The sequence below is a fragment of the Schistocerca cancellata genome, chromosome 2 (assembly GCF_023864275.1).
Source record: "Schistocerca cancellata isolate TAMUIC-IGC-003103 chromosome 2, iqSchCanc2.1, whole genome shotgun sequence".
Taxonomy (NCBI): Eukaryota; Metazoa; Arthropoda; class Insecta; order Orthoptera; family Acrididae; genus Schistocerca; species Schistocerca cancellata.
Window position 1 is genome coordinate 633,353,072 of NC_064627.1, and position 22,431 is coordinate 633,375,502.

Consider the following 22,431-nt stretch of genomic DNA (forward strand, 5'->3'; position numbering starts at 1 on the left):
TACACTATGTGGAAACGGAATTGCAAATACCTGCTGAAACAACAGAGAAAATGCGCCTTAGGGCCCTTAGGTGAGAAACAACATATAAGGGGCGTGAATAGCGTCAGATACTGAGTAATGGCTGTGAGCGACACGGAGTGTGTCATCCTGCACCAAGATGCCGGCTAACGGTCTACCCGACGGGCAGCCCTAGTCATACGACATTTTCATTTTAATCTGGAACCACTCTATCGAATTGGTGAGAAAAATTGCTCTTTAAAAGTCATTTTGTCTGTACCGAGAAACAAACCGACGTTTTCCGTCGACAATTGGCGTCACATGAAAGATGCGATGAATATTATTTGTTTGCGCTGACTCCAGCTACACTATGTGGAAACGGAATTGTAAATACCTGCTGAAACAACAGATAGAATGCGCCTTAGGGCTCTTAGGTGAGAAACAACATATAAGGGGCGCGAATAGCGTCAGATACTGAGTAATGGCTGTGAGCGACACGGAGTGTGTCATCCTGCACCAAGATGCCAAATACCAGTTACAACACCTGAGCGGCCAGCTACTTGCCTTACGACACCATTCCCAATGAAATCAGTGCATGCATCCAGATCAGAGGTAGTGCAGTGTCATCCTGATAAGCTGATACTGGCACGTTCTTGTTAAAATTTACTACAATTTGTAATCACTAAAATTTCATCACATAACCCTTGAAGGTTCATTTCGTCCCGTTCTCCCTTGTGAATGCTTCTGTGTTCTTTTTACATTGTGAACTCTATAGGCATAGTGCTTAATGCCACGTTCGACAATGTAGAGAAGAATATTTAGAAATATTTAAGACTACTGGACTGAATAAAAAGTCTACAGATCCTAACCTCTTGCGGCGCTAATGGTGGGACGCCTCGTACGGCTATGGCTGGCTATGAAGTGTAGGAGATTTACGAAGTACAGTGTCTCTGAGCTGTAGACCTCTTAAAGAGAGTCGGAAGATTCATTATACTTATAGAGATGCTATGATTGACGGAAAAATTCATTCGTCCTTGAAGTCTATTACACAGTTTCATTAAATAAAAAATTATTGGGCTGGTGCTAAGAAATGGAATCCTCATGTTACACACAATGACTGTAGTACATATCTCGGATTTTTGAAACACAGAGAGCTGCATTACAACTTTTACAGACGCTGAAGATAAGCCCCAATAGATTCGAGTACGAGATCTGGAACATTCAACCCAGAAATGTAATCTGCCCTGTTCAATATATTCTTACAGATGAGCACTATTTTACTTATAAATTTCTGCACACAGTAATTATATCAGTTACTAGTCAGCAGTCACAAAAACACCCTAACATCAACACTTTGGAGAAAATCTGAATAGAAACAGGGAATGAGAACGGAGTTTGGGAAGCTAAGACCGCTAAACGTATGAAAATTGATTATTTATAATAATCATGGAACTCTGAATGAATAATAAATTATAATTACGTAACGTGTATCAGAAGGCTCAGCAGATATTTTCTGATGGAACAAAAACCAGGCAATACGAAATCAGAAGTTGTTTTCAACTTCTATAGAAGAAGGTACAAGAGATGCTCACGGAAAAAATGTGAAGGTTATCTGCATTTTCATTCTAAAAGAAACCTCACTGCCAGCCTCCTGAAACGTTTTGTGAAAACTATATCATTACCGCCCTTTCCTTAAGTTATTCAACTTCAGGAAAGGAAATGTAGAAGATACGTGAAATTAAGTGTCTTGGTGCCTAAAACGCCAAAATTACAAACAGCTAGCAAGATATTCTGCCAGGTAACATCAAGTTACGAGATTATTTACGTACTTGGTAAATGCGAGTTAGATGCCACTAGTAGCTCCTGAGGAAGAAAGCGACGAAGCATGAATTCAGCAAAGGAGACAATTATCGTCGAAGCTACAATCTTTTATGAATAATTGCCCTAAAATATTTATCCTATAATTAACAAGGTTTCAGTCACATCAGGAATATCAAATGGTGTCAGTGGTGAAAATATTATTTAATGCAAAAATATTATTTAATGCCAAACACGTTCCTATGTTATAGTTTGTGTGGAATTTTGTGACCTCTAATGAAGAGCCCCCTACGGATATGCGCTGTTATATATGGAGCTTAACAGGATAAATCATCGGTATGGAACGGGACAGATCCTTTCTTGCGACATTCAGTGACTCACAAACCCTGTGGACACTTTTGCACGCCGAGAGTTGGATTCGTAACGCTTAAATCGGCTGGCGCGCGAAGTCAAGCTACAGGTTTCTACTTAACAGAGGTCCGATATCGTAAACATAACTGTGGATTATTAAATACATTTCTAGTAGCCCAGCTGTTACGGAATCTTGCATATTCTTTTGTGAGGGGAATCAGATTTAACGACAGTAAGGATTTCAGTTTAAAATCCAAAGTAACTTCTGAAATACGCAAAATTACCTAAAATACAGAATGTATCACGTTCCGACATAAAGATACGTTTTTTGCGGAATTCAGTGAAGAATTTCAACTGAATACTTGATCATTAAATAACTGAGTAAACAGCATTTTCATAAAAAATCTAAAATTTTAGTAATAGTTTCAGTTTCAGACAGTTGTTATTATTTTATGTGTTGAATGACATTTTCATTCGTTGTGCTGGCTGAATGAATGAGGGGGTGAATGAGGTGTGAAGTGACGTACAAATTGTTGTGCTATTAATTAATTAATTGTTAGTGAGCATGTGAATCGGATTGTGCTACAGTGAGTCACAGACATGAGGGAATACCGCTACTGTAAAGTAGCTATTTTTCGGGTTGTTTTGAAATAAAATAGTTTCTTCTGCCCTTCAATCTGTAAATATGAGGTTAATTTTATTTCATTTGCTGTTTGGAATGTGTTAGTTTGAATTTTCGTGTAAACTGATTTAGGAACTGTGATTTGCCAAAAGAAGATGATACCAAGTTACGTAAATTTAAAGGGGGAGATTATTGGCTACTGTATTATTCAATCTATCGGAGAAGGATATTTCGTGCGCTTTGGTATCGGGAGACGATTTTAGTCCTCGAGTCTTGAGAAGTTCCTGGTCTACTCTCGTGCTGAGGCCATGTAGCAAGGAGCTGCGATCAGTTTGGTGAAAATTGTACAATAATTGTTTTATAATGGATTGGATCAATATGTAAAAGTACTGTGCAGTCGTAGCTGTGAATTACCGTGGTTCTAAACAAAGTGAACTACATGGTTTGAGATAGCGTTTAATACCATTAAATACGGAATGTTTTCTACAAATAGCTTATTAACTTATAAAAAGTGTAGTTATTTCAATAACAGGTCGTGAGTTAAAATTTTGAGCTGGCTGCCAGATACAAAGTTGGCTGTAAATGTGAAAGGGTTTGTGCAAACTGAGCTTATTTTCATACTTCCATTTCTGGAACTATGTGTTAGGACGGACGAGTCAGCAAAAATTGTGTACCTACTTGTGTACCTATAGGGGCAATATGGAGCAGATTCTTTCATAAAGAATTTTTTCTTCATTTAATAGTTACTGTCAGACGTAATGAAATTAACTCGTTTTACATGGGTAGTACAATAAAATAACTCTACGCATCCTGTTTGCATGTGTAGCGCAGCTAGTTTCTTATGGCTTTCCTCAGATCAGAAGCACAATAGCTAGCGGCCTGCGCTTCTGAAGTACTTACCGTGCTGAGTACTTTCAATGTTATCAGAAAGACGAAACAGGCCGCATCGCTACAGTGTCCAAAATACCTGTTGTTATCAAAGCAAATATAGCTTCAACATAACAAGTGTGTCATCACACACGCAAGATCAACTACTGGTGACGCCGTTAAAATGTGACTTCACCTTCGTGACAACAGCCGGTTTCACAAAAATGTCCGTGAGACAACGGAGAGGGAGGATAGAACACCAAGGTAGTGTCCCGTATATTTGCTGGAGCTAAACCCCTCCTCACCCCTCTCCTTTAACGTTTTTATTCTTTTTTTTTAGTGTGATTTCCGTAACATTAACACTATGGCTTGGCTGGGTCTCTAATATTTCATCAAAAATTTGTAGGTGAATCATAACTGATACATCAGAACTGATGTATTTGGAACTTCTCAGTATCAGTCGCTGTCTTGACGTACAGGTAATTTTTGATTTCTGCCCAAAGCTTAACTACTTGGTGGAACCACGATAAGCGAACAGTGACTATCATACTGAAGGCAATTAAATTCGCTCATTCCAGTGTTTGCTGAAGGGTGGCTGTTGTAAAAATCTCTTAAAACAAGACCCAAACATTAACTTTTAAGAGCCACCGCCTCATTCTTTTGTAACACATAATGTCTTTGCATTTTGTAAGAAATTTCAACTACTATGACATTTTGCTTATATAATTTTAGATGAAATTTTTATAGTAACAAACAGTATAGTAACAAACAGTTTTTGCAGATAACATACAAGTGTCTGGTTGAAAGAGGACTCTAAGTATTGAAATGTGTATAAAAAAGATAGCCGTAGACGAATGTGAAGAGGCTTTTCGTAGCAAAATAATCTCTTCAGAGAAACAAGACATGAATGGAACTCAGGTATTTCATTATTTCCGACTTGAAAAAATAGTACATATGTTTCCTTTTCATTATTATCACCGTTTCAAGAGAGTAATGAAGTGAGTCTGAGTAACATCATTAAACCGAGACCAGCCATCCAAGCAGACGACACAAGTCTACAATATTACTCTATCAACGTACAAACACCATCCTTATCTCAGCCATATATAACTTGTTTCATGGTAGATAAAAGAACAGACCCCAATCTCGGCTGGGCTTTTATCATATCCGATTCGTCAAGGTCGACAGCAAATTAGCCATACTCCGTGTTACACCACAGACGATGCGATACAGCACTTTTAAACGCACAAATATTTCATGCAAATTTTGACGGAAGACCAGAAAAGGACGTCCTTCTTGGTCAGTATCACAAAGAAAATGCAAGGTTCAGGCACTGACAAGCACATAGTTTTAAGCTGTCAAGAAGTTTCTAAGAAATGTTTTGTTCTTTGATGATGCGTATAGGTCAAAAGCTTTGTCACACACGCGTGAGACATATTCTCAACACAACCCATGTCGCTATGATTTCACTACTATATACGGGATTTCACTAATTACCTGATACAAGCACAGCTTAATTCTTTTGATCTCAAACGCCAGCACTTTCAGGACTCGAAACTCATCGCATCTTTCTAGTAGTGTTGAAACGTGCTTCCAATTAAAACATGAACAAGTATGATCGAAAAGAGAGTACTTATTAAAAAAATTCCTTCTGTCGACTGTCGCATGGAAGCTAAAACATTAGAGAGAGAGAAATAAGTTAGTTCTGAACTGACTCCTGTCGAACACACACGACAGGAATAAATGCTACTGGAACGGATGATGTTGCTTGTTACATTCTAGTAGAAAATGGTGGTAGTAGTAGTAGTTATATTCATCTGTAAATCAGTTTTAGAGGGATACTTGACCCCTCTTGGTTCTGCAATTTCACAGTAGAAGTAACAGTGGCATTTGCCTGAAGTAATTTAGGGAAACAACGTAAAATCTAAATAATGATGGCCACAGACTCAACCCTCTCGATTTCAAGGCCGGTCTGTTTAAGACAATGTTACCTAATTGAATTTATCCCCGTGTACACTACAGTTTTATAAATAAGTTATTTAATAATTTTAAAGGAAAGCAGTCCACTGTTTATTCATTTCTCACTCCCATTCACTACACACACACACACACACGCACACACACACACACACACACACACACACACACACACACACACGCACGCAAAACGCACACACACTATACCCACATCGTTTCGTAAAGTAAACTTCAATCGGTTGATGACGGGACCATTGCGACGATATTAGTGTACCACAACTTCCCATTTGCAAGCCACAAAAACTAAAGTATTCCTCTACAATGAATGAGATGTTGGGTTTGGATACAGAATAAGAGGATTATAAAATTCGCAGATTTGCGATTAAAGCTTTCCACAAAAAGCAAAAACAGAAAAGGAAAGAAAAAAAGGGAAGAAAATAGAAGAAAGAAAGGGAAGAACACAGTATGGAACTGTTATGTGATATAATTTCTGTCTTACGATCGTTTTATTATTTCTTCGTGTTACATTTTTTAACACATCTCTGTGTTATGTAAGTAATCCTTCACTGCAAAGTATGTATTGCTTAATAGGTGCTTTTTAAATACCTTTCCCAGTACCTTTGTTTCAGCAATCTTTTCTATCTGCTTGGGCAGATTATTGTACAGTTTTATTCCCTGGTAGAAAATGTTGTTTTGGGTTTTCGTGTTCATTCTTTCCTGGTAAATGTAAACTCCGACTAAACTTGTTCCTGGTCATTTACAGAGCTGTTTCACCAGACCAGTTATAACTTCCTTGTATTCAAATGATTAGTAAATGGTGCAGTTAAAAGAGTTGGTGTTTTGAACAGATCTCTGCAGTGAGCCCGACAGCTATTTTCTTTTTGTCGTTGTTAATCTTTTGGTCCTTTACTGTAAACTGACATTCTATATCAAACAGTGAAAGAATTGGTTCCTGTTTTAGCAACTATTGCATGTCGCTGGAACAACAACTAAGCTTCTCATGTGAGTGGTAATATATGCAACTCGTCCCACATTTTAAGGAATGTCTCAGGAAGACGCGCAGAACTACAGAGCAATTTGTTGTAGAATTCTGAGACGTATCTGTATTAGAACCAATTGTATGGACCTGTAAATAGCATAACCTGCAATGATGTCGTGTTCATTGATATATAATAAGCCTTCAAAAGAGTTCCACACCTTTACCTAGTAAAGAACGGGTTAAAAGATGAGGTAAGTAACTTGACTGGAAACTTTGTAACTAATAGAATTCAATATGTAATTCTTAATAAAAGAGAATGTCACAAGTGAAAGTTGTCACTAGCATCAAATATCTATAAGAGATTGTAGCAGCTGTCGCCCATGGATGTGCTTACAGTAACAGCTTTTGCTTTACACAGAGTATTTGGTTTAGTTACATGTACTCCTGCGACAAAGTGAACTGTATCTGTGTATTTTACTGTCTAGGACAGTGTTTACTGATTTACTCTTAAGGATTTTGTGTAAATTTTGAGTGGATTTGGCTTGGATTAATTGATTTTGGAGTGTAGTATAAACTAGAAGCAGCAGCAGACTTTAGGTAGCTCCTAGAAACTTTTTGGCTCAGTGTTCCATTACTTGCGATACAGACCAAAACTGATTAAAGTAGGATAGAGACTATGTCTGTTGTGTACAGATGGTATGAGGAATTTGCCACAATCCCTAAATAGCTGGAAGCTGTGTTGGCCACAATCGACAGTGTTCGGACTTCTGCCCTAGGCTACTGTAGCGTTGGGGCACCTGAGACGAATGCTTTAGCTCCACTGGAGCCTCCAGCACTGCCTGGGATCCCTGACGCCGCTGCGGATTTCGATTCGCTCGTCCCTGCCGGTCGACACTTACGTCACGGTGACAGATCGCAAATACCTGGGTGGAAGACGAAAGCGGATACCTGCAGCACAGATGTCCCCTTACGCCTTAAAAACAGGTTTGAGGTATTGCTCACTGCTGAAAGTATGTCCGAGCCAGCGCAAAATTCTTCGAATGTTCCGACTGTCGCCGATTTTCGTGAGAGGTCCGAACAAGCACAGAGAGTGATATAGCGTGTAACTAGTAGTTCCAATCTTAGGCGGGTAATGAAGCCCTGCTGGGAAACAGTGGCAAGTCTGTAAACAAGACCACTGTCTAGCCTGTTTGCTTGGCACGAGAGTATCGTCTCAGACGTGAAGCAGGCTGTGCTGTCAGCGACCGAATGCACTGGCTGTACCTGGCAGCAAATCGTGGCTCATGTCGGCACGAATATCTCCTGCTGCCTGGTTTCGGAGACCATCCCCGGCTCCTTCAGGAGTGTGGCTCATTCAGCGAATACCACTAGCCTGAGGTGGAGGAAAGGGGTCTGGAAACAAAGTTGTTGTTTTGTAGAATCTTTCCGAGAACCGATCGCGTTACTGTGACGATCTGGAACGACGATTTCTCGACCTCCGCCACCAGGAGCAGAAGTGCAGGGCTCCCATTAATAAGTCAGGCATGGACTACACACATGAAGCAGGTACTGGGGTAGTTGAGTACTTGTGACGTGCACATTTGGCTTTTAGGGTAGAGAAATCCCTCCAGCAACCCGATAACATGTATTGCGATTCCAGACAGTGTATCATTTGTGATTGTAGATCAAAGAAAGAAGATGTTAATATAGTTAGCGCCAGGATCGTCTATCGGATGGAATCAGGGCTATACTCACTTATGAACAGTAACACCGCCCACATAGCACCCGGGACAGAAAGTGGCTGAAATAAAATCTTAACAATGATTGAAATTTATACAGCAAAGGTAGGTCGATTTCTGGCAATGGAAGCGTGTTTATAGTCATAAAATAATATGGTAATATCAAATGATATTAGAACATATTCAGAATACGAAATAATATGGGTGAAGATAAGTGTTAAAGGAAAATTATACGTGGTCATCTGATGCTTTTATACGCCACCTGGCTCACGAGCAGTATTGGCGAAACATTTAAGGGGATGCTTGGAGAATATTTCGCGTAAGATTTCCTGCCATGTTATAGTTTTAGTTGGAAGTTTGAGCCAGCTGTAGACTGGGAGACTCTAGTGATTAGGAAAGACAGTAGGCAATTGTTCTAAGTGCCTTGTCTGAAAATTACCTAGAATATTTAATTACAGAACCAGCTCATGAGAGTAACATCTTAGAAGTGCTGGTGACATACAGACCAGAACTTTTCGACTCAGCACGGAACAGGCAATCTGTGATCTTTAGGCCGTTACAGCAATACTGAATATCGCTGTAAATAAGAACGCTTACTGCTGCGGTTAATAGTAATGGCCACCATGCTTGTGGTGTGTGTTTAGAACTTCTCTGTGTAGTTCCTTTTTTTCAGTTTCTTCGTACAGAATATCACGAAATAGTATGATGTGCGAAAGTAGTCATTGTTCCTTTAGTAATTTCATTAATAAACCGAACATCACAACAAACTTTATTCAGATTCAATCTGCAACAGAATAGATTACATAATCGTCTTACTCGCAACCACTTGCTGAGCTAGAACAAAATTCCGGTGGTATTTGTTGCAAAGGAAACACAAAGCATTTAATGAAAGCTGCTTTTTTTGAAAGTGGTACCGGAAAACACAGTTTGTTTGGATGCAGAACAATCGTTCTTTCTTCGATAATTTTCGATGCGAACCACGCTCATTTGATCATTCCTGTGAATGCAACATTTTGAATTTTTTCCTGGATATTTTAACCACACTGTAAAAGTAAACATCAGACGGATGGCTAATCCATAGCGTGGCAGCTGTAAACCCAGGCCACTGCACTCCGCTCGCTTGCTCGAAAAATGACTAACGTTGAGGGTATAGGTGGTAACCATAAAATTTTAATATCGATTTTCTCGCAAACTAGGGGCCGTAGCATAAAAAGCCACGAGCCGTGTACTCACGATAGATCCCTCTACAGCGTAATTAAGTCTCATCAAACTCTGTGATTACCAGGTCTGATGGTCTCCTTGTCAGATTACCTAACAGAAGCGCCGCTGTCAAGAGCCCGCCACAAGCTGTTACCGGAGTTAAGTTGTGTGTACTACTTTTCCGGATACTCAGCCTCTGTAGTGATACTACCGCGTCAATAGAGCTTCGGCAACGGACTTGGATTATTCTGCATTGTATACTGGATTTACGGGCACTTGTGTGCCACTGCGACCTATTGAAATTAGGTAAACAAGTTTTACCTAAGCGTTGTTTTGTCTTACATTCTCTATTTTCTGCTATAGAATCCACGCATCTCTGCTTTAGACAGAACTGCGCCGAACAAAGTTGTGAGGAATGGAAAAGAGCCATCGTGGTTCGGCAACTGTGTTCGAAAGCTGATACGAAAGCAAAAAGGACACCACTGCAAATTGAAATACAGCCAGAGCCAGACAGACAAGCAAACGCTAATTGAGGCCAAAATTAGAGCAAGGATGGCCGTGAGTGAATCATTCAAGAAGTTCGAATATAAAATACTGCTATCGATTTGACAGAAAATCCTAGAATTTTTGTACTTATGTTAAATCAGTAAACGCATATGAGCCTTCTGTCCAGACACTCGGTGACGGTAATGACACTAAAACGGAGGATGACAGACAAAAGGTAGTTATACTAAATATCTTTTTTACAGAGGAATATCGCATGCTGTTTCTCTTTTAAATCGTCGCGCTAACAACGTCACAGATATCGAAATAAGTGACCATGGGAGAGAAAAGCAACTGTAGTCGTTCAACAGAGGAAAAGCTACTGTACCTGACTGGGTAGCAATTCGATTGTACGTAGTGTACGCAGAAAAATATGCTTCTCTTGTAGCCACAGTGAACCGTAAGTCTCTGGATGAGTAAACCATTCCCAGCGATTGAAAAAAAAGCACAGATCATTCCCATTTTCAAGAACGTTCATCGAAGAGACGCACGAAACTACAGGCCTTTATCTCTGTCGTCGGTCACTTGTAGAGTTTTAGAACACGTTTTATGCTCGTGTATTATGATATTTCTGGAAAGCAAAAATGTGAAGTGTTAGCGAGAAAACCAGCTCGCTCTGTTCGCTTACGAGACCGAGAAGACAGTAGATTCAGGCGTACCCGTAGATGCCGTGTCCCCTGATTTCCGAAAGACATTCGATACAATTCCAGATGATCACCAAAAGAAGATAATATGAGGGTATGGAATACCAGACCAACTGTGTGATTAGACTGGAGAATTTCTAGCAAACAGATGACAGCATCTCATCTGAACGGAGAGAAGTCTTCAGACGTAAACGTAACTTCAGACATACCCCAAGGGAATGTCACGGGACTACTAAGTTTCACAGTATGTATAAATGGCCTAGTAGGTAACGTCGTAAGTTGGGTAAGCTCTTTTGTGGCCGATGCTGCTACGTACAGAGAAGTCGCAATGCTGAGGAATTGTAATGAAGTGTAGGAGGACAAGCAGAGGAACGACGTTTGCTGCTGGGAGTGGGAATCGACCCTCAGCATAAACGGATGTAACGTACTGTCTACACATAGACTGCAAGACCCGTTATTGTATAATTAGACGACTGCAGAACAATCATTGGAAGCAGTAACTTCCACAAAATATCTAGGACTATGCGTACAGATCTGAAGTGGAAATACCACAAAAAATTAGTCGTGAATACGGTACAAGGCAGACTGACATTGATTGGAAGAATCTCCAGAAAATGTAGTCCATCAACAAAGGATGTAGCTTAGAGAACCCTCGTTCGACCAATACTGGAATGCCACTCTTCAGTCTGGGATGCGTGTCAAATAGGACTGATGGAGGAAGTAGAGAAGATCCACATAAGAGTAGTACGTTTCGTTACAGGTTCATTTAGTAAACGCGTAAGTGTCAAGCGTCACAGAGATTATCAACCAACTCCAGTGTCAAACGCTGCTAGAGAGACAATCTGGACCACTTAATGGTCACTATTAAAGTTCCTAGAGCCTATGCTTCTCGAATAGGGAACAAATATATTGCTTCTTCCCATGTGTATCTCGCGAAAAGACTATGAAGATAAAATGAGAGAGATTTGAGCCCACATGAAGGCTATGCAGCTGTCGTTCTTCCGCGAACCATTCGCGACTGCAAAACGAAAAGGGAGAAATCACGACTAATCCACAAAGTATCCTCCGCCACAGATCGTGAGTTGGCTTACAATGTGGATGTAGATTTCAGGGGCAATGAACACGTACAGTCTATTCCACCGTTATCTGTATGAAACAAGAGATGCTACTGTAAATGTATGTTTACATGCAAATACATGGTATTGCAAATTGCTCAATTACCTAATAGTTTGTCCAATCACCGCCGTCATCGATTATGGCTTGGCTCCTTTTTCGGCATGCTTTTCACGAGATTTTCTGCATTTTCTGTCCATAAGGATCTATATATCGTCCTATATGACAGCTGCTTCAAAGCATATATTGGCTTTCCTTTAAGCTTCATCTTAATAAATGATCAAACATTCCGATCGGATTTGCATACGGAGACAATGCAGGCCAGTCCATCGTTGACATCCCATTGTCTTGCTTCGTCGCAGTACAGTGAGACGGCCGCGTCGTTTCGGATGATTATCTTCTTGAAGCGCCCAGTTTGCCTCGTTCGAACCAAATAGCTTCTTAAACGGACCTCAGAAGGCATTTTTGATAAACATAGCACATATTCTCAGCGTTGAAATTGAGCGCAAATACCAGAAACTGCAACCGACAAAACAAAACATTCAACTCATACACTGAAACTTCTTGGCAGATTAAAACTGTGTGCCGGACCGAGACTTGAACTCGGGACCTTTGCCTTTCGCGGGCAAGTGCTCTACAACTGAGCTACCCAAGCACGACTCACGCCCCGTCCTCACTGCTTTACTTCCGCCAGTACCTCGCCTCCTACCTTCCAAACTTTACAGAAGCTCTCCTGCGAACTTTGCAGAACTAGCGCTCTTTGGGTACCTCAGTGGTAGAACACGTGCCCGCGAAAGGCAAAGGTCCCGAGTTCGAGTCTCGGTCCGTCACACAGTTTTAATCTACCAGGAAGTTTCATATCAGCGCACACTCCGCTGCAGAGTGAAAATCTCATTCTGGAAACTCTTACACTGTTTATATATACACTGTGCAAAAGCGCATTGTATACAGGTTAGAGCCCACTACCAGAGATATCGTTGCGCACGTTATATATTAACTGGTTGTAAATCTAGCCCCGGACAACTTACATCGCAGCCTGCGATGTATCGAAAGCGTGATAATTCACTTTCTTACAACAACCCGTTTGACCAGTTCTTCATGAGAAGATAATCACGATTTATCGCCAAGAGCTGCTGTAAAAAATTTCTTTATTCCTAATACTGTTGATTTTATGTAGCTTAGGGTGATGTAAGTGTTCTATGAAACTCATCTTGCCCACGGACCAAAAGTGGTTGTTAAATAAAGAAAGTTTATCAACAGCACTTGGCAGTAAATCATGTCGTTCTTGCAATATTTGGGAGCTGCGGGACACAACCTTCTTAAAGCTCTTGATTAATGATCGCAGTTTAAGTTCTTACACAGTTATTTCAGAGGCAGATATTGCGATATTTCCGCCAGTGGCCATGTTCACTGATTCCCAGCGTCAGCGGTACAGGGCGAGCACCAAAGTCGTGGCCACTCTGCAACCACAAAAGGGGTAGGCTGGAAGACGTTCCTGCTAGTCTGAGAGTGGGAACCTTGCGAAAAGCCTAGCGCACAATGAGAAATGTGCAGATAAAAGTGAACCCCTGCAGGCACTAAGGCAGGGCATACGCAGAAAAGAGTCAATTACGCACACTTGAGGCGCGTGAAACTCCTGTCTGGCAGCAGCAGTTTTCGCCTGATCTTAAAAAAGCGAGAAAGTCATGGAACCCCTGCAGGCATTGAGAAGGAGCATAGACACAGAGCGCCAAGAATCCGCACAGGGAAGTAAGTGAAGCTGTTGAACTAAGGAAGAAGTCAGGCAGTTTAAAAATAATGTTTTCTGAACAGTAAGAGGCTGGCTAGAAATCATGAATGCCAGCAGATTCTTAAACAAAACGCAAACATAAGACTGTCCAGGCCTCACACAGAGGCAGCCATAACAGAAAAGTGTAGTGTAGCTGCTTCCACAGCAGCTAAGAACTGTAGACAAGACATTGGAACAATGTGCACATACGCCGGGGACAGCCTCTACGTGAACATTTGAGAAAGATGCCAATGCTCCATTGATACACCAGCCCACGCAAGGTATAACATTACCACCATTCACTGGGAAGCATGCTCATGATACGGCAATCAGTCACTGGTTGGTACTGTAAATTTAGCCTGTGCATGACAAAACCGAGAAAAATTTGGGCAGTCTCTGAGCTGTGGATGCTGATGGGAGGGCGGTGAGTGAGATGGCGTGCAAGCAATGTGACATGGAGACTGGCTCTGAGAACTATGGGACTTAACATCTGTGGTCATCAGTCCCCTAAAACTTAGAACTACTTAAACCTAACTAACCTAAGGACATCTCAAACATCCATGCCCGAAGCAGGATTCGAACCTGCGACCGTAGCAGTCGCGCGTGACATGGAGACTGTCCCACCGACCGCCTACATAGTTTACTCATTACGACTGATCCTTACTTCCATCCTAATGTTCATCTCCGTTTTTCGATGCTTTTCCTGTTTCCAGTGCTTGGTTATGAAGCGCTCGTTTGAGTGTTTCAGTTCCTTGCCTAACATCAACTCCCGACATCGTGACATCGCTGTTTCAACTATGCCAACCCACGGTGACAGTCAATACGGGGAATGTTTCAGAGGCCTCAACGATGAGAGCTGCCGACTCGCTACCGCCACTACAAGTCCGTACCGACCCAGAATCCGTCACCGCACACGAATGACCATGAAGTATTGTGAGAAGATTTGTTCCCCAATCCTTCCTATTAACAACTGAGTCATGTACACACCCAATCAAATCGACCCTGGGATCTGTAATTTTATGTAGAGAAAGTACTGTAATGAAAGATAACAAATAAAATTTTAGTCATCTAAACAATCTGTTCCTTTCACTTATGAATCTTTGCTGTTTGATTTCACTTAATTATTGCCTCCCAAAGTGGGGCGATCTCATAAGTAACATGCACAATACGTCATATCGATGAGCTTTGAAGGATTCACCACAAAGTTTGAAGAAAATTTACGTGTTCCACGGGGTTGTTTGGTCACGGAAATGCTGAAAATCCATTGTGACAGGTCTTTTAGGCACACCGGCCGGACATTGGACTAATACCTTGGACCACCGACTCTGAATTGGATATTGGCCTCAGTTTCTTCATAACGACATATCCCGCTGCAGCCACTCATTGATGATTAGTCCTGTGTCCCAGAAACGTCCAAACTTCGGGAATAATTATTGGTGCTTTTACCCGCTGTTCCAAGTAGTTTCAAATATTTTCCAAGGAATTACGGTCGAGTGATTTAGCGGACTAATAGTGGTGCGACAGGGTGCCCATGTGTTTGTCAAACCAGGAATGAGTACGTGCAGTCTTCTGAATGCAACAGTAACCATTTTGGAAGACGGGACTTGCACAGCTTACTCATCTGTTACGGCGTAAAGTCAAGCGCCGGCACGCAGAAGACTGTGGAAAGGCGTCAGCCAATCGCACGCTGACCAACCACTCTCCAGGACGACAACCCGACAGCAGCGGCCCCTATGTGAAGGGGACTCAAGCGCCGCGACCGACTGGCGACGCCACAATTTATAGCAGCTTCAAGATTAACGAGTTTTATGGCAGGATCGACATTAGTCATTTGCTTTGACACTCTATGTGGCACCGACTTGGAATTGTTTATACAGAAGAAGGTTGATTATTTCGTATGTCGCCCTTTCCTTGCGACACATCTGTGTAATTGCGAAGTTAAGTATTGTATCTTTTCATTTCGTAATAAAACTCATTAATATGATTTGTTTGAATCGTTTGTCTAGCGAACGTACGTAGCATTCCTAGACTCCACATAATTGACGACGACCATGCAGACATAATATAATCACGAAGATATAGAATGTAGGGCAGTGCTTGGTCAGTGAAAATGTTCAAATAAACATTCTTGTTCACGTTCGTGGTAACATGAATGAGTGATCCCAAGGCAAGTATAGAAAAATCAAACATCACAGAATCGCCTCCGGCCCGAACTACACTCTCTACTCTCTGCGAGTTGAACCCCTCATTGGTCCTTCAGTGGTTCTGACCTCTTGCATCACTTGAAAATAGGCAATATCGCGGCTCGTCGGATCATACACACGCCTCCAGTCAGGTACTGTCCTGTTTTTGAGCAGCCGACTCCGAATGTCCACCACGTGCAACTCATTTCCCAATGCTTCGCTCGTAAATTGGTTACTATGGTTTCCATTCGTCCTGTTTTTGAGCAGCCGACTCCGAATGTCCACCACGTGCAACTCATTTCCCAATGCTTCGCTCGTAAATTGGTTACTATGGTTTCCATACGGTGAGAGCAGCAATTGCTGTCATAGATAAAACCGACTGACATTAGCGACTCGTGACGTTCGTCTCCGACACCTTTAAATTAGGGTCTTCTTATGAGTAACACTGTGTTACATGGCTGCGAGTGACACTGACACCATTATTTGTAGACTCGTCAAACAGCCGCTATAATCAACATATTGGGCGCTTAAATCAACGGTATATTGGTGCCTACGCTCAAACACAATAATTTCCTTGCGACTCACTGTCACGACATATCTGAACCAGTGGAGAGTCACACGACCGCCATCTACAGGGCTCCAAACCGTCCAGTGATCTCTGTTAATGAGCTGTCTAGCACATGGTCCAGTCACATACATATAACCACCACCTCTGTTCGACATCAACGTGCAATAACCACTTACAGACGGCAGATGGCTGCACCAGCAGTGGAGGGTATAGCTAAAGAGCGATTAGGGGGCGGGGGGGGGGGGCGGAAAACAGTGCAGTCGTTGTCGTACTGCGGGAAAAGAGTGACTCATCTCACATCCAAAAGGGCATGATCATTGCCTTTCGTGCCAAGGGCAGAAGAATTTTCGAAACGGCTAAGTTTATGAACCGCTCGTGTAAAAGCAACTGTGCATGACCAAATGGCGCTCTCCAAAATAGGCGCAGAGGCAACTGTGATACCACACAGGCCACGGATGACAGGGGTGACGACGTCTGCAGAAATGTGTTCTAGCGAATAGACTTGATACTGTGGAGCAACTGACCGCCCAAATCATCTACCGTTCAGCAAAAATTGGTGCGTATGAGCCTCCATAGCAGACGCCTGTTTATGCACCCATGCCGACACCTATTTATCACTAACGTGCACTGGAATTTGCACGCGAGTACTGCAACTGGATGTCCGCCGAGTTGCAACAGGCGGCCTTTTCAAATGAACTTTTTTATGCGGGTGAAACGCCTGAATGCAAACACCTTGAAACAGTCGTCAGAATGGTCCAGGCGGAAGGACGGAGAGTTATCCACTGGAGAATGTTTTCGTGGCATTACCCGAGTAATCTCGTGATTCTAGAAGGTAAAATGTTTCAACACAAGAATGCACCTATCCTTTGGGTACTGAGCCGCATTACTCGCCGGCAGTACATCGATTCTCACGTTTGTGTACTCTTCCGCTGCGCTTTGGATCGGGGCGACAACGCCAGCTGGTGGCTGTTTTCGAACATTTGGGAGGTGTGGCTCCGACGGCGGGCAGTTAGCAACGGACACCGGTAAACAGCAGACGGCTCCTGCCTGTTTCGACACCTAAGTTGGCTTCAGCACAAATCGGAACTCTGTACAACAAAGAGAGCCGGAGCGGTGTTCTAGCTGGACGGTATCGCCGTGGCTAAGCTGGGGAAGTGCAGCAGGGAATGCCCGTGTCTTTTCTGCAAAGCGGCTAGTGCGTTCCACTGGACGGTGTTTTCTTACCTCGGCAGTTGCTAATGGTTGGTTCCTTTCTCAAGTGACCGTGGTGAGAGAGTAATTTTGCAAGTGCAACATATCTCTAACACAGTCTCACCTTGTAAACCCATTGTGTTTGGAATCTCTAGTGTGACCACATGCAGCAGCTGACTTCCTTGTCCCTAATTTAAACTGAACTCAATGTGCTAAACTACAGTGGTGTCTGACTGCCGTAATTTTGTTAAGTTGATGAATTAATTGCCGCTCCTGATTGCCCTCGTTATTGTGTGGCTATCATATGAACGTTTGAAGTTTCTTGCAGCTATAAACGGGTCAGGAAGGCAACAAGAGTGACGGTATGTTTTGCAATTAAAGATTGTTTGATAAACTGAAGAGTGGTTACTGTTCATACAGATTTAATTTGTGCCAAGCAAGATGAACTCTTACCAGAGTTCTGTTCGTTTACCTTATAGTGTTGTTTTTTTAAATGGCAAGAGTGATTATCAGTCTTCTGTTTGCCATAAATTTTCGAATTCGGGCGCTGGATTATGCATTGGCTTGCAGGTGGTTCTCAGTTCTTTCCTGTGTCTGCTAAACAGGCGTGCCTGGTTTATTTACTCGCGCTGTTACGCCATTACGCTACGTTCGTGTACTCGCATCATCATTGCCTGCTAGCTGTTTGCGGACTGGTTGCCGGTTGACCGCGCTCGCTAAGATGCTGGTGTCCGCTTCTTTCTTAGGTACCCACCAAAGCCTGCTATATCTGTTGTCTTGTTGTATATTATGTCTGTTATCGAATTTGATCCACTCTGTTGCCGCTTGCTTACGGCCAGTCTTAGTTTGTTACAGATATCACTTCTTGGATTTCTGCCGCCACTAGTCTCTTGAGTGTCGCGTTGCCACGGTATCTTGCGTGGAAACGAGAAGAATACCGGTGGCCCACAGCCTAAATTTGTACATATTGCGAATTTTTGCTGTAAATTTTCTTTTAAATCCAATAGTAATAATTTAAGCCTCGAAAGACAAATAAATATGTCGTACACCCACTGTGTGTCGCTAATTCACTCTGACATTGAATGTTCGGATAATCTGGTTACACATTGCGATGCCGTGGAAGAGAATAAGAATAGAAGCCTTACGGTTTAGGTAAGCTAGTGTTTAGAGTTATTTGACCACGATAGTAGTTTTTCTTTGAGATTGGCTGCTTCTAGTGCTAACATTTGTTAATCGTTGTATTATTTCTCTATTTCTACTTTACATACATTTTGGAGAAGTTGCATTCAGTTGCCTTGCAGGAAAAAATCTACTTTCAAATTAATCCTGTGTAATTTGGCCATAGGCTTGGGGGGAATTAGCAGCTACTTCACCCCGCTGATTAGATATAGACTATATAGTTATTTTATTGTTCTGTCATGTATTTGTTCTTAAATTTTTAAAGGTCTTTAATGAACTTCAGTTCTTTGTACAGCAAAAGCATTCATTATGTGAGTCCCTGTGTTTAATTGCAGTCTCATCATGACTTTTCCAGTAATTTTTCCTTGCAGTTTGAATTTAATATTGTCTATGAGATCCAATGTTACAGTAATTTTGGAATAAAGGGGCAGACTGAGTACCTGTGTTCACTTTCCCTGAGGATTAATATAAATTGTTGAAACTCTCACTGATTGCTATATAAAATTTATTTATTCTAAATAATTGCGATCAGTTAAATTGACTGATTGTTAATCGCGTTCTGAGCTTAAATAAAGGGTGCGTAACTAAGAATGCTACTGCCCCTGTAAGTATTTGAGTTCCCCTTCCACTCCACAGCCACTTGGCCTGCACCTTGCGTCGTTTTAACTAAGAAAGACGCATCAACTTACGTGCATGATATGAAGAACACAGCGATGAGTTGACCGTACTTCCCTGGCCACCATACTGCTCACATTTAAACCCAATTCAGTATCTGCGGTACCACCTTCATCGTGCTGTTCGCGTCATTGATCCTCAGCCGAGAAACTTACCGCAGCTTGCCACTCCAGTGGAGTCGAAATGACTACACATCCATGTCGCTACCTTCCAGAACCTCACTGAGTCTCTTCCTGCTCGTCTCGCAGTAGTTCGCGCTGTAAAAGGTGGTTATTCAGGCTTTTGACAGATCGTCGCATTAATATGACTCGAAGGTGTATACTGCCTGCTAAGCTGCGTAGGACTCTGTAAATCAGAGTCTTACTCTCCGAATTCCAAGATCTCAAGTTAAAATACAAGAAACATACATCCTACTTCTCAAATGATCATCGCGAAAGTAACATAAGATCGATACGAGCTATCTGTCTTCCTGTGAACCACCCCGAAATTCAGGAAGAGAAGTTTTTTATGCACCCTACAACACACTGCACAGTCAAGTAGCAGATCTGATTAATGTCCCATCATAAATCTAAGCATGTTGGCTATTCCATTCTAAGTGGTTCACATTTTTAACCTAAATGTACTTTGCAAACATTATCAATGCCACTTCCACTTGTATACGTTTCCCAGTTTACGCTTTGCAGTGCCACCGAGGTGCAGTTCTGTATGCTCAGTTTTAACACCTGTGTGGTGAGAGTAACGGTGAGAATAGGTTAACTTATGTTAGCAGACGACACCTCAGACACCTATTTTCGCACCTGCATATACTCAAAATTTTAGAATTCCACTATCCACACCTACAACTGATCATTGTCACTGACATATTCGCGATAGGCGCTGACTTACACTCAGGCACCTGAATTCAGTTTTGATCAGAAAGTAGCTAGTGTGAAACGGGCTAAGTAGTTAAGCTTCGGGTAAACACTGAACTGGGAATGCCGTTACCTATGAAGCACTGACCTTGAACCGTAGCGATCCCACAGGTGGCTTTGCATAAGGGATACCCAGGAAACTGCAGAATGCGGTTCCGGTGGGTGACGTCACCAGCTTCCCCCGCAAAGAGCCCTGCCGCACCGCCGCCAACACCGCTTTCGCCGCCGACATCTCTGTCGGACTACGCTCTCTGGCTGCTGCTGCCGCTATCCGCGTGGCGTCATCTGTTACGTATGCGCGCCAAGGCCGACCGTCACGTATACGCACGGAGTGGGGCAGGCGCCTTGCTATTGACCCAGCAGTCGCCAGCTTATGAAACTGCCGCCTTGCTAGCACATGACAATGCAGACAGGAAAACAGCAAGTACCTATGTTCTTAACATGTTACATATCACTGCACAGTGCAGGCCTGTGAGTCTCGCGTTGTGCTCTCGATATTTTTATATATCATTCATTCACTTTTCTCTGGAAACCCTTTGTATCGAAACAGTTTGAATCGAACTGCCAGCGCAACTACTCTTCGCACGGAATTAAATGTGAGATACGAAGACTGAGCAACGAAAACTGTGACCGATTCTTTCCTGTACTTTCCTATTTGTACGATGAATTTTTGAAAAGAGTGGGTTTCAGTGTCTCAAATACCTGACAAAAATGCCTTGCACTATTTGTTTGAGGACTGGCAGAGACCCTATAAAAAGTTCATTCGAGTAGGCAGGTCCAAAGATTATGTAAATATTGAAGTGGAGTACTAAACACACGTCAATAAAATCAGTTTCAGTGTTTGAAGATCAGTCTTCAGAATTCAGAGTACGAACAGCCGTTTGGAACTGTGATAATAGCAACGTTATTACACATTAGTAGCCAGCAGTGGACGCAAATAACAGTAACTGAGTGGAAGAATTTACAATAGTAGTGTTTCACTCACTGCCTCGTCCGTGAAACATCAAAGTTCTTAAATCCAAGACAGTCGTTTCATTGGTGCGTTTTTCGCCACAGAACAGTCAGGTGCAGATTGTCGAATAGCAGTTAACGTGGTTGTTACACAGGTGCACATATCTGGTGAGCATGGCGAGTGCGGGTGAGCATGGCGAGTGCGGAAGACGCTTGCAACGTTGGCTGTTTTATCTTACCTGAGTTTATCTTGGTCTTGGATGTTTGTGTTGCTGTTAAATGCTGAACATTTCGCTTCTACACAAAGCACTGTCTCATTCATCGACCGGATAAATGATGCCGGAGAAGTAAAGTATCCCCATATACAGAAGAGCACTCACGTAAAATGATTGAATGATATTATTGACCGGGATACCACGTCTGCAATAGATTTCCTGGTGCAGTTTATGTGTTTGACGCCGCTTCGTCGACATACGCGTCTTTCTAATAAAAATGAGAGGAAGTTATTGGGAAAACACAAACGCCCAATCGCCATATGAAGAAAATATGCGACCCGGTTGGAAATCGGCCCCGTGATTTGGGGCAGCTGCGCCGCTCACCAGGCCGCAAGCGGCGTACAAAAGATCGCTAATTTGTGTTGGGAGCCTAATGTGTTTGGAGAGAAAACGTATTCCTGATAGAAGTCTGCAGCCTACATCTGCATACATACTCTGGAAGCCACTCACTGTACACTGCGTGGCGTAGGGCACCCTGTACCACTACTAGACATTTCCTTTCCTGATCAACTCGCAAACAGAGCCAGGGAACAAAGACATTCCATACCAGAGTCGTTCAGCAAAGCTGATCGAGAGCGCGGAGGCGCGAGAAATAAACAGAGCGACAGGCGGGAGTAACGGAAAGAGCGGGAGCCTTGTCGGCCGCCAGTCCCAGCCGTCAGCGCATTCAGACGTTGATGGCAGGTGTAGCAAGCAGCTCTTAATAGCAGGCCTTCAGCGCCACCTTGTTCTGACGCTGCATGGGAGGATTTGTACCTTTTTACTGAACACGGTCATCGTGTAAATTGTTTAGTGTGTCACAAAGTCTTAAATCATATAAAGAAATAAAATTTAAGACTTCATTATACAGTAAATCACGCAGCAGAGTACCACACATACACTATGTGATCAAAAATTGCTA

General features: G+C 42.4%; 1 protein-coding gene across 1 annotated transcript in view; it reads right to left on the reverse strand.

Moving 5' to 3' along the window:
• The window catches only part of LOC126162300 (juvenile hormone esterase-like), a 91,899-nt gene extending 71,358 nt beyond the window's left edge, over positions 1 to 20,541 (reverse strand). The window contains exon 1 of the mRNA XM_049918719.1: positions 20,393 to 20,541. Coding sequence (XP_049774676.1) covers positions 20,393 to 20,536 — 144 coding nt within the window. The 5' untranslated portion in view covers positions 20,537 to 20,541. The remainder of the gene's footprint in view (positions 1 to 20,392) is intronic.
• Positions 20,542 to 22,431: the final 1,890 nt, after the last annotated feature.